General features: G+C 37.6%; 1 protein-coding gene and 1 pseudogene across 1 annotated transcript; both read right to left on the bottom strand.

Moving 5' to 3' along the window:
• Positions 1-3,405: 3,405 nt before the first annotated feature.
• LOC139187387 (olfactory receptor 4A47-like) overlaps positions 3,406-13,115 on the bottom strand; it is a 30,445-nt pseudogene continuing 20,735 nt past the window's right edge.
• Positions 8,923-13,111, bottom strand: LOC139187391 (olfactory receptor 4A47-like). The gene has a single exon (XM_070804265.1). The coding sequence runs from the start codon at positions 11,770-11,772 to the stop codon at positions 10,843-10,845; it is 930 nt and encodes a 309-aa protein (XP_070660366.1). The 5' UTR covers positions 11,773-13,111; the 3' UTR covers positions 8,923-10,842.

Genomic DNA, 13,115 nt, shown 5'->3' with positions numbered 1-13,115 from the left:
GGGGCTATAAAGTGAACATCCCTGTCTTCAAAGCAGTGGAAATATACACAACACGGATTATACACCACAGACTGAACTTAAACTCTACGCTGCAAAGAAAGGCACCAAAGTGACTGGTGGACCCCTGATTGGGAAGAGTTTGCTCTCAGAGTGACAGGGAATAATCCGTGCTACGTGGAAGAGCGACAGCTTAAATAGAAATTGTATTTAATAAAATAAACATGTTTGCATTTCAAAAAGTAAAATCTCTATAACTGTATCCTAACAACTTCTCTTTTTTTTATTATTTGTTAACTAGTTTTTATTTGTATGTTTTTCTTGTTATTGCTTGTTTGTTTCTGGTCATGCTATGTGAATTGTGGGATCCTACTTTTACCAGGGACTGAATCTAAGCCCTAGGCGATGAAAGTCTGTAGTCCCAACCACTGGAAACCCAGGGAATCTCAGAACCATAATGAATTCTGAACTGGGCAATATGTAAATTTAAATACAATTTTCATAATGGTTAGTGATTTCCTGCCTGGACCTTACCCCTGAGTACTTATATGTGAAAATCACCATACTTTTGATAAGCAATGTTCAGTTGGCCCTGCACCATAAAATTGTATTTATTTTCTATTCACCATTTAAAATACAAAGCCATTTCATATTGTTATGATTATTTCCCAATCTCACATTTTCTCTCCAAAAATTCCTCATAGCATTTTTTTCACCTCTCAATTTCTGAATGAATAAGTTTAAGAAGCTTAACAAAGGAGTTATCATGATATAAAATGAGCCAGGCCTTCAGTGCAAATAAGCAGGGCACAAAGATGACAATGACCACAGTGATGGGAAAGACACAGGTGAAGAGGACTTTGCCTCTCCCTTCCAACCTATAAGCCTCTATGCAGCACAGGCTGACCACATGGGAGACCACCAGGGCAAAAATATTCAACAGATCAATGAACCCACTGTGAGCAGCAAGAGAAGCCAAGGGTGTGACAGAGTCCATGCAGACAAGTTTCAATAAAGGGTTTAGATTACACATGGATGGTCTGTGACATGGGAGCCACAGACAGGCAGCAGCACTATGAAGAGAATCTGGGTGGTTGCAAGGACAATCCTATAGCTCCTATACCTGGAAGAGTAAGCCACATTCCTTCCTGTACTGTGAAACCATCATGTCACTCATGGTATGATGGTTTTGAAAGGTTGCTGCTACAAGCCGGGAACGACGCTGGGATTTGTGGCCTCCAGAGGAGAGGAATTCGATCCAGGGCCAGAGACAAGGCTTGATCACTCGGAGCTTTTTGTGTAGCAAGGTTTTATTACAGTATAAAAGAGACAGTGAAATCTGACACAGACATCAGAAGGGGACAGATAGAGTGCCGCCTTGCTAGTTTTTAGCAAGAAGTTATATGCCTATTCGCAAGTTTCTAATTAGAGAAAGGAAATGCCTGAAAACAGAGAGAGTTGCACCAGGCCCCTCAGCCACAAAATGCATTTTGAGATAGCATTGGCTTTTTCACTCTTCTCTTTCACTTTCATCAAGATGCTGCAAGTAGTTTAAAAAGAGAAAAACATATAATCAGAAAATATTAGTTACATATGCAATGGTAAAAAGATCTTTTTTTTTCCTTCCTTCTATTTTATTTTTAAAATTAGGAAAGTATTATAACACATTTACAGAAGACTTGGAAATACAGAACAAAGTTACATATAGTTCCAATGTGTGTGCGCTGTGTGCTCAGTCACTCTGCTGCTGCTGCTGCTAAGTCGCTTCAGTCGTGTCCGACTCTGTGCGACCCCATAGACAGCAGCCCACCAGGCTCCCCCGTACCTGGGATTCTCCAGGCAAGAACACTGGAGTGGGTTGCCATTTCCTTCTCCAATGCATGAAAGTGAAAAGTGAAAGTGAAGTCGCTCAGTCGTGTCCAACTCTTAGAGACTCCATGGACTGCAGCCTACCAGGCTCCTCCGTCCATGGGATTTTCCAGGCAAGAGTACTGGAGTGGGGTGCCATTGCCTTCTCCTGCTCAGTCACTCAGTCATGTCCAATTCTTTGTGACCTCATGGACTGTGTCCCATGAAGCTCATCTGTCCATGGGATTTTTCAGACAAGAGTACTGTAGTGGGTTGCCATGCCTTCCTCCAAGGGATCTTCCAAACCCGGGAATGGAATCCACATCTCCTGTGTCTCCTGCATTGCAGGCAGGGTTCTTTATCTGCTGAGCCATCAGGGAAGTTCATAGTTCCACTATATATTAGAATTATTTTTTAAGTATATAAATTAACATTGTTATTTGGAATTTCAATATCAAAACTCAAAAATTAATAACACACTCTAGTGAGTGGGTTCTTCACAGCAAATGGCCAAAGTATTGGAACTTCAGCTTCAGCATCAAAAGAATAAAAAAATACAAATCAAATTAAACATATGGGAAAAAGTCCAAACTCAATTATATCAAAAGAGTGGTGGTTAAAATGTAAAATTAACTTTAATCAGATATCATAAATATTTATCAGTGACTGGTCTTGAGAATGTGGACAAAGACTTCTCACAGACAGTGTACAGGACTGTAGCTGTTAGAACAACCTCAAGAATGGTAGTTTGGCAATAACTATCAATTTCAATATTTTTAATGCATATACTACTTTACCACTAATTCAAATACCATAGCTACAATTCTATGCCTGTGAACTATATTTGTACATACTCAAAACCATATGTTCATTGGAAAATTATTTGTCATAGAAAAATTTAGCAGCCAATGTTATGACCAACCTAGATAGCATATTCAAAAGCAGAGACATTACTTTGCCAACAAAGGTTCGTCTAGTCAAGGCTATGGTTTTTCCTGTGGTCATATATGGATATGAGAGTTGGACTGTGAAGAAGGCTGAGTGCCAAAGAATTGATGCTTTTGAACTGTGGTGTTGGAGAAGACTCTTGAGAGTCCCTTGGACTGCAAGGAGATCCAACCAGTCCATTCTGAAGAAGATCAGCCCTGGGATTTCTTTGGAGGGAATGATGCTGAGGCTGAAGCTCCAGTACTTTGGCCACCTCATGCGAAGAGTTGACTCATTGGAAAAGACTCTGATGCTGGGAGGGATTGGGAGCAGGAGGACAAGGGGATGACAGAGGATGAGATGGCTGGATGGCATCACTGACTCGATGGACGTGAGTCTGAGTGAACTCCGGGAGTTGGTGATGGATAGGGAGGCCTGGCGTGCTGCAATTCATGGGGTCACAAAGAGTCGGACAGGACTGAGTGACTGATCTGATCTGATCTGGTCATATTAATTTTAATTTTATCATATAAAATTATGAGGAGTATTGTGCATCATAAGAAAGGTTATGAGATTTATAACCTTATAGATATATATATATATATAAAGATATATATATATATAAAACTCCTACAAAAACATTTTTTCAAGACATTGCATGGTAAAAGCAAGGATTATATACAAAGAAAGTAACAACATCCGTATGTTAAACACATTTGCATTTGCAAAGATTATTGCCAAATGAAAATTAATAAATAAAATTAGGGTTTACATTTATGAAGACTAGAAAATGCTGGGAGAAAAATAAGAAATTTGGAAATTTATTTGAGACTTAATCCTATATTGTTTGGGCTTCCCTGATAGCTCAGTTGGTAAAGAAACCGCCTGCAATGCAGGAGATCTCAGTTCAATTTCTGGGGTGGGAAGATCCACTGGAGAAGGGATATGCTACCCACTCCAGTATTCTTGGGCTATCCTTGTGTCTCAGCTGGTAAAGAATCTGCCTGCAATGCGGGAGAGCTGGGTTTGTTTCCTGGGTTGGGAAGATCCCCTGGAGAAGGGAAAGGCTACCCACTCCAGTATTCTGGCCTGGTGAATTCCATGGACTATACAGTCCATGGTGTTGCAAAAAGTCCGTCATGACTGAGCAAATTTCACTTTCTTTCAATCCTATATTGTTTGGTTTCCATATATGCTGTTAATTAATTCATATTTTACTTTGAATTTTCTTGTAAACAGTAAAATATTTCAGTTAAAATTTTGGGGCATAATGTGATGCAAATATAGCAAAGAAGACAATCTATATAAAATTACAATTTTTAAGTTATATAAATAAACAAGCTCACTTAAATGACAAGAATTTAAATAAAAATTACTCTGTGTCTGAACAAGAGTAAAAAAGATGAAAGCATAAATGATCAAAAATCAGTGTAACTATATAATAGTAACCTTGCAAGTTAATTACATATTATTATCTTGCTGCATAGGCATTAAATCTTGCTAGCTACAGTGATAAATAGGTATTTATAGGCTTTATACTCTAATAGAGAGGGAAACTGTCTTAACAGCACAGTTGTACAATTATCTTTAATTATAATTATAATAAAGTTTTTGCAAAAAAGAGAAATCAGCATCAAATTTTAAAATGACTTCTGCATTCTAAGGAAATGGACCCTGATGTCAAAAGACTCCCTTCATGGTGGATGATTTACTTATTTAATATGAGATATGATGTTTCTTCTCCAGAGCTTCTTCATAGCATTAGTTAACTCAGAGTTTCTTAGACTGTAGATTAATGGGTTCAGCATGGGACTTATGACTGTATATAACACACTCAATAATTTGTCAATGGGGAAGGTCTTAGCAGGTCTTGCATTTATGAAAATACAGCGAACAAAGAAGCAGACAACCACAGTGATGTGGGAACCACAGGTCTGGAGGGCTTTCCCCCTCCCTTCCTGACTCAGGTTCTTCAGAGAGTGCAGGATGACTCCATAGGAAATGAGTAAGAGCAGGAACACTATAGTGCAGATCAGTCCCCCATTGGCCAGCACTAAGATGCCAGTGACATAGGTGTCAATACAGATAAGTTCCAATAAAGGGGACATGTCACACATATAGTGATCAATGACATTTGGGCCACAAAATGGGAGCCAATAAATAGTGCTAAGTTGAATTATTGAGTGCAGAAAACCTCCAACCCAGGACACCACCAGCAGCACAACACACACCCTCTGCCTCATGATCACCAAGTAGTGCAAGGGCTTACAGATGGCCACATAGCGGTCACAGGCCATCACCAGCAGAAGGAAGACCCCTGATCCAGCAAAAAAGTGCTCTGCAAACAGTTGGGTCATGCAAGATTCAAAGGATATGTATTTTTCCCCAAATAACAACTCTGAAATCAATCTGGGAGTGATAGAAGTGGAGTAGTGACATCCATACAGGATAAGCTAGCAAGAAAAAAGTACATCGGTGAGTTCAGGGTCTCACTGACAGCTATAGTCACTATAATAAGAAGGTTGCCCACCAGAGTCAAAAGGTAGATGAACAGGAACAAAACAGAAAGGACTTTCTGCTCCTTTGGATTCTGTGTGAGGCCCAGAAGGACAAAGTACGTTACATTATTTCTTGATTCCATCCAATCTGGACAGGAGATTACTTCACATACTAAAGCAGTTTACTTTAAAAAAAAAAAAAAAGAGGGATAACAATTAAAGGGGGAAAATGCTCAAATGTAGAAGAATTTTTATTTATTTATTCATTCATTGGAAGAATGTCAATAGAACATCTATTTGTGTCTAATGTGTCATAGAAATTTTGATTACCAAGTGGAATAAGGCATAGTTGTTTTTTGTTTTTTTGTTGTTTAACCTCAGTGATATGACATGGAACAACAACAACAAAAAAATTCCTGACACATGTATGAAGTTGCATTAAATTCACACATGGCTGAGGAGTCAGAATATAGGAGTATATCAAGTGAGTGTCACAGAAGTCTTTTAAGAGGAAGTAATGCTTAAGATGAGTGTAAAAAATAATTGAAAGTGTAAAGAAATAAATCCATGAAAAGGTGCAGCATTTATAAAGACACAAAGTATAATACATGAAACACACTCAAGGTAATACACATAATCAGTGTGGGTAGATGAATGTGTGAATAGATGAATTCCTTATCCTGAATTGTCTCTAACCTCACTGACACTTCTTTGGTCTGTACGTGGTTATTTCCCTTTTTTGATCAATAAATTAGACTGCAGCAGTCTAATTTTGTATCTCCAGGCCTTACCTTTCCCCTAAATTTCAAAAGTTTATTTGCAACATCTCTAATTTAGAAATCCAACTGAATAGCAATTTAATATTTATAAAACATAACTTCTAAATTTTCCATAATAAACATGAGCATTTTCTAAATATAATTTAAAGAGCATTCCTTATTTATCCCATTAAATATTATAATTTTCATGTTAGTGTTCAGAAACAAAATTTCAGTGCTCTTTACTCATTTGTCACTCTCATGAAACTTAAATAAATCGTACTAACTCTACTTTCAGAATATATCACAAATTTTATCATTCACTATTTCTTAATTTCTTCCTGTTGCACAGTAACAGCCTCCTGCTAAGTCTCTCCACATTTATACTGGCCTCAAAAGTCAGTTCTCCTGCTGCAAACTAAAGAGTCCTTTTGAACCTTCTTCTGATAACATCACTCTACTTCTCCAAACTCCTACAGTATATTCCAATCACTCACTCATAGTTTAATAGAACACACTTAATATTTACAGTAGCATAAACTGTAATACTTATTTCATAAGTGAAGAACTTAAGGTTCAGAATATCTAATTCATTTTCTCAAGTACACATTTTTAAGTCATATACCTAGAATTGAATTTGTTTGATTGAATGTAAAGTAATGTATTTTCTTATATAAGAAATAAGGTCTCGCAACTGTGAGCTTGGTTCCCACTATTTAATGTTAGTCTTACCTTCTGGAGGCTTGTTCAGAACCTGAAGAATAACTTGAAGTTACTCAGAAACACTTGGAATTATTTTTCATCCAGTTTGACAAAGAGGACAAAAGGCCACTCTATTACTTGAGCATATAGTTTATTTGACTGTCCATCCATTTGCGTCATGGAGTCTTCTGATTATTCAGGTCATTTTAAATGCAGTGTAGATTATTTGAAGGCAATTCCACGGTGCACACGCTGAAAAACAAGTTTATTGCTTTGGGAAATATATCAAAATGTCCAGCATATACTACATACACATAGAAGAAATCAACTAGTTATTTGGCAGGGAAATTGTTCAAAAGTAACTTCTTTATTCCTAACTTCAAAAATATAAATAGTATTTGACTGTCCACTTCTTTTCACTCTGTCATATTAACATGACCAAACTAGTTGAGATCTTGAAAGACTTCCCTGTGATTCCTTTTAAGTCAAGCTATAAATCTAAGAATGAGCCACCTTAAAATTTTATGGCAGTTACTAAGCGAATAGCATCTTCTTCATTTTAGGGGTGAAGATCACAGGCTATTTCACCCCTTCCAGCTGCAATTATCACCAGGTCTTGGAATGTGTCCAAGGCTGATTCTTGTGTAATTAATTCAGTGGGATTTTCCTCAAAGGTTTTAAAGAACCTCTATAGGGGGTTCATTGAAAAAGCAAGAGAGTTCCAGAAAAACATCTATTTCCGCTTTATTGACTATGCTAAAGCCTTTGACTGGTGATCACAATAAACTGTGGAAAACTCTTAAATAGATGGAAATATCAGACCACCTGAGCTGCCTCTTGAGAAACCTGCATGCAGGTCAGGAAGCAACAGTTAGAACTGGACATGAAACAACAGGCTGGTTCCAAATAGGAAAAGGAGTACATAAAGGCTGTATATTGTCACCCTGCTTATTTAACTTATATGCAGAGTACATCATGAGAAATGCTGGGCTGAAAGAAGCACAAGCTGGAATCAAGATTGCCAAGAGAAATACCTATAACCTCAGATATGCAGATGACAACCCCCTTATGGCAGAAAGTGAAGAAGAACTGAAGTGCCTCTTGATGAAAGTGAAAGAGGAGAGTGAAAAAGTTGGCTTAAAGCTCAACATTCAGAAAACAAAGATCATGGCATCTGGTCCCATCATTTCATGGCAAATAGATGGGGAAACAGTGGAAACAGTGTCAGACTTTATTTTGGGGGGGCTCGAAAATCACTGCAAATGGTGATTGCATCCATGAAATTAAAAGATGATTACTCCTTCGAAGGAAAGTTGTGACCAACCTAGACAGCATATTAAAAAGCAAAGACATGACTTTGTTAACAAAGTTCCATCTAGTCAAGGCTATGCTTTTTCCAGTAGTCGTGTACAGATGTGTGAGTTGGACTGTAAGAAAGCCGAGCGCCAAAGAATTGATGTTTTTGAAATGTGATGTTGCAGAAGACTTGAGAGTCCCTTGGACTTCATGGAGATCCAACCAGTCCATCCTAAAGGAGATCAGTCCTGGGTGTTCCCTAGAAGGACTGATGTTGAAGCTGAAATTCCAATCCTTTGGCCACCTGATGCGAAGAGCTGACTCATTTCAAAAGACTCTGGTGCTGGGAGGGTTTGGCGGCAGGAGGAGAAGGGGACGACAGAGGATGAGATGGCTGGATGGCATCACCAACTTGACAGACATGGGTTTGGGTGGACTCCAGGAGTTGGTGATGGACAGGGAGGCCTGGCATGCTGCAGTTCATGGGGTCGCCAGGAGTCGGACGCGACTGAATGGAACTCAACTGATAGGGGCTTTCCTGGTGGCTCAGTGATGAAAAATTGACTTGCCAATGCATAAGATGCAAGTTTGTCCCCTAGTATGGTTTATGATATGAACATGAACTATAGCATGATAGCCACCGTGTCTGGCTTTAGATACACCTGGGTTTACGAGGTAAATATGTCAATCTAATGAAAAAACAACTAAATTAAAATCTCTATTTTTTAATAATTTTATTTTTAATTTATTTATTTACTTCATATGGAGAATAATTATTTTGCAATATTGTGATAGCTTCTGCTGTATATGTGTGTCCCCTCCCTCCTGAACCCCCACCCCTCCCCACCGATCCATCCTTCCAGGTTGGCACAGAGCACTGGCTTGGGTGCCCTGTGTCTTACACCAAACTCCCTCTGGTTGTCTGTTTTGCACATGGTAAAGGTGTGTGTGTCAATGCTACTCTCTCAAATCATCCCACTCTCTCCTTCTTCCACTGAGTCCAAACATCTGTTCTTTACAACTGTCTCCTTTGCTGCCCTTCACATAGGACCATCAGTACTATCTTTCTAACTTCCATATATATACTTTAATACACAATATCTATTTCTGACTTACTTCATGCTTATAATAGGCTCTAGCTTAATCGACCTCATTAGAACTGACTTAAATGTGTTCCTTTTTATAACTGAGTAATTATTCCATTGGGTATATATACTACAACTTTTTTATCCATTCATCTGCCAATGAACATCTAGGAATCCAATGACATAATTACTAAATTAAAATTTCTACTTTTTATTATTCAATCTGTATTTTATATTGGATTATAGCTGACTAACAACATTAGCTTCAGGTGTTCAGCAAAGTGAGTGAGTTGTATATATACATGTACCTATTATTTTTCAAATTCTTTTCCCACTTAGGTTATTATAGGATGTTGAATAGAGTTCCCTATGCTACATATGGTAGATCCTTGTTGGTTATCAATTTTAAATATGCTAGGGTGTATTGTCAATATCCAAGTATTATATAATCAACTCAACCAACACTGAGTATCTACCATAGGCCAGGCATTGTTCTAAGCACTCAGGATTCATCAGAAACAAAGCAGACCTGAAAGAAGACAGTTTGGAGTCTGAAAATCAGATTTTAGGTGCAAGTTAGCAAACATTTTTGAAGTATTTTGTGCTCCTCCAGACTAGCTCTGATTCCCTGATTATTCAGAGGAGGAGGGCATTTTGAAAGGCATATGAAACTTCCTTCCCTACAGAGCAGTGGGAATATACACCCAGATTACACACCACAGATTGGACTTTGACTCCACTCTGCAGAGGCACCAAAGTGACTGATGAAACACTGAGTGAGGTGGGTTTACCCTCAGAGTGGCAGGGAATAGATTATGCTATGTGGAAGCGTGATGACTTAAATAGAAACTGCAATAAGTCATAGTAAAACAAACATTTGCATTTCAATAAAACTTCAGAACTGTATTACAGCAAACTCTTTTTTGCAATATTCATCACCTAGATTGTTTGTTTGTTTGTTTGTTTTTGGTGTGGCTTTTTTTATGTGTGTGCCTGTGTGGTTTAGCCTGTGGAATTCTAGTTCTCCTAGCAAGGACTGAACACAGGCCCTTGGCAATGAAAGTATGTAATCCCAACTTCTGGACTGGCAGGGAATTTCCAAATTATAACTAATTCTGCCGGTAAATAAAATTTAACTACCAACTGAGTAATACATAAAACTAAGTATAATTTTATAATGGTAAATAATTCTCTATCTGGAACTTGTCTCTGTGTGGCTATATGTTAAAATCAGCATGCTTTTGTTAAGTAGTGTAGAGTTGTCATCAATCATAAAATTCTATTTTCTCTTTTCCATTTTAAAGACAAACTCACTTTTTATTACTGTGATCTTTTCCCAAATTCACTTTTTCATCCCAGAACTTCCTCATAGCATTTTCACGTCTAAATTTCTGAGGGTGAACTGTAACTTTAACAAAGGACTTATTACGATATAAAATGTGCCCAAAGCTCAGGTACAAATGCACAAATAAGCAAGACACAAAAACTAAGGTGACCACAGTGATGTGAGAGTTACAGGTGGAGAGGGCTTTGTATGGAGCAAACTGTTATTAATAGAACAGCTGTATAACAATGATCTTTAATTGGAATGATCATAAACTCTTTGAAGAAAGAGGATTTTTTTCTTTTTAAAGAAAAAATTTATATCAGAATCAAATTTTAAAATGACTTCTGCATTCTAAGGAAATGAAACCTGCTGGCAAATGACTCCCTTCATGGTAGATCATGCACTTATTTAATATGAGATATGATATTTCTTCTCCAGAGCTTCTTCATAGCATGAGTTAGCTCAGAACTTCTTAGGCTGTAGATTAATGGGTTCAGAATGGGGGTTATGACTGTGAAAAACACGCTCAATAATTTGTCAACAGGGAACGTCTTAGGAGGTCTTACATACATGAAAATACAGGGAACAAAGAAGCAGACAACCACAGTGATGTGAGAACCACAGGTCTGGAGGGCTTTCCGCCTCCCTTCCTGACTCAGGTTCTTCAGAGAGTGCAGGATGACTCCATAGGAGACGAGCAAGAGCAGAAACACTATAGTGCAGATCAGTCCCCCATTGGCCAGCACTAAGATGCCAATGACATAGGTGTCAGTACAGACGAGTTCCAATAAGGGGTACATGTCACACATATAGTGATCAATGACATTTGGGCCACAAAATGGGAGCCAATAGACAGTGCTAAGTTGAATTACTGAGTGCAGAAAACCTCCAACCCAGGACACCACCAGCAGCATAACACACACCCTCTGCCTCATGATCACCAAGTAATGCAAGGGCTTACAGATGGCCACATAGCGGTCATAGGCCATCACCAGCAGAAGGAAGACGCCTGATCCAGCAAAAAGGTGCTCTGCAAACAGTTGGGTCATGCAAGATTCAAAGGATATGTTTTTTTCCCCAAATAACAACTCTGAAATCAATCTGGGGGTGATAGAAGTGGAGTAAGTGACATCCATACAGGATAAGCCAGCAAGAAAAAAGTACATCGGTGAGTTCAGGGTCTCACTGACAGCTATAGTCACTATAATAAGAAGGTTGCCCACCAGAGTCAAAAGGTAGATGAACAGGAACAAAACAGAAAGGACTTTCTGCTCCTTTGGATTCTGTGTGAGGCCCAGAAGGACAAAGTACGTTACATTATTTCTTGATTCCATCCAATCTGGACAGGAGCTGACTTCACATATTAAAGCAGTTTACTTAAAAAAAAAAAAAAAAAAGAGGGATAACACTTAAAGGGGGAAATGCTCAAATGTAAAAGAATTTTTATTTATTTATTCATTCATTGGAAGAATGTCAATAGAACATCTATTTGTGTCTAATGTGTCATAGAAAATTTGATTATCAAGTTGAATAAGGCATAGTTGTTTTTTGTTTGTTTGTTGTTTAACCTCAGTGATATGACACAGTAAACAACAACAAAATAATTCCTGACACGTGTATGAAGTTCCATTAAATTCACACAGGGCTGAGGAGTCAGAATTTAGGAGTATATCAAGTGAGTGTCACAGAACTCTTTCAAGAGGAAGTAATGTTTCAGCTGAGTGTAAAAAATAATTGAAAGTACAAAGAAATAAAGAAAGCCATGAAAAGGTGCAGCATTTATAAAGACACAAAGTATAATACATGAAACACACTCAAGGTAATACACATAATCAGTGTGGGTAGATGAATGTGTGAATAGATGAATTCCTTGTCCTGAAATGTCTCTAACCTCACTGACACTTCTTTGGTCTGTACGTGGTTATTTCCCTTTTTTGATCAATAAATTAGACTGCAGCAGTCTAATTTTGTATCTCCAGGCCTTACCTTTCCCCTAAATATCAAAAGTTTATTTGCAACATCTCTAATTTTGAAATCCAACTGAATAGCAATTTAATATTTATAAAACATAACTTCTAAATTCTCCACAATAAACATGAGCATTTTCTAAATATAATTTAAAGAGCATTCCTTATTTATCCCATTAAATATTATAATTTTCATGTTAGTGTTCAGAAACAAAATTTCAGTGCTCTTTACTCATTTGTCACTCTCATGAAACTTAAATAAATCGTACTAACTCTACTTTCAGAATATATCAAAAATTTGATCATTCCCTACTTCTTAATTTCTTCCTGTTGCACAGTAACAGCCTCCTGCTAAGTCTCTCCACATTCATACTGGCCTCAAAAGTCAGTTCTCCTGCTGCAAACTAAACAGTCCTTTTGAACCTTCTTCTGATAACATCACTCTACTTCTCCAAAATCCTACAGTATATTCCAATCACTCACTCATAGTTTAATAGAACACACTTAATATTTACAGTAGCAAGAAGTGTAATCCTTATTTCATAAGTGAAGAACTTAAGGTTCAGAATATCTAATTCATTTTCTCAAGTACACATTTTTAAGTCATATACCTAGAATTGAATTTGTTTGATTGAATGTAAAGTAATTTATTTTCTTATATAAGAAATAAGGTCTCACAACTGTCAGCTTGGTTCCCACTATTTAACGTT

This window comes from Bos indicus, chromosome 15 (assembly GCF_029378745.1).
Source record: "Bos indicus isolate NIAB-ARS_2022 breed Sahiwal x Tharparkar chromosome 15, NIAB-ARS_B.indTharparkar_mat_pri_1.0, whole genome shotgun sequence".
Lineage (NCBI taxonomy): Eukaryota > Metazoa > Chordata > Mammalia > Artiodactyla > Bovidae > Bos > Bos indicus.
Note: the sequence above shows the minus strand (reverse complement) of the source record. Positions and strands in the feature narration are given on the sequence as shown.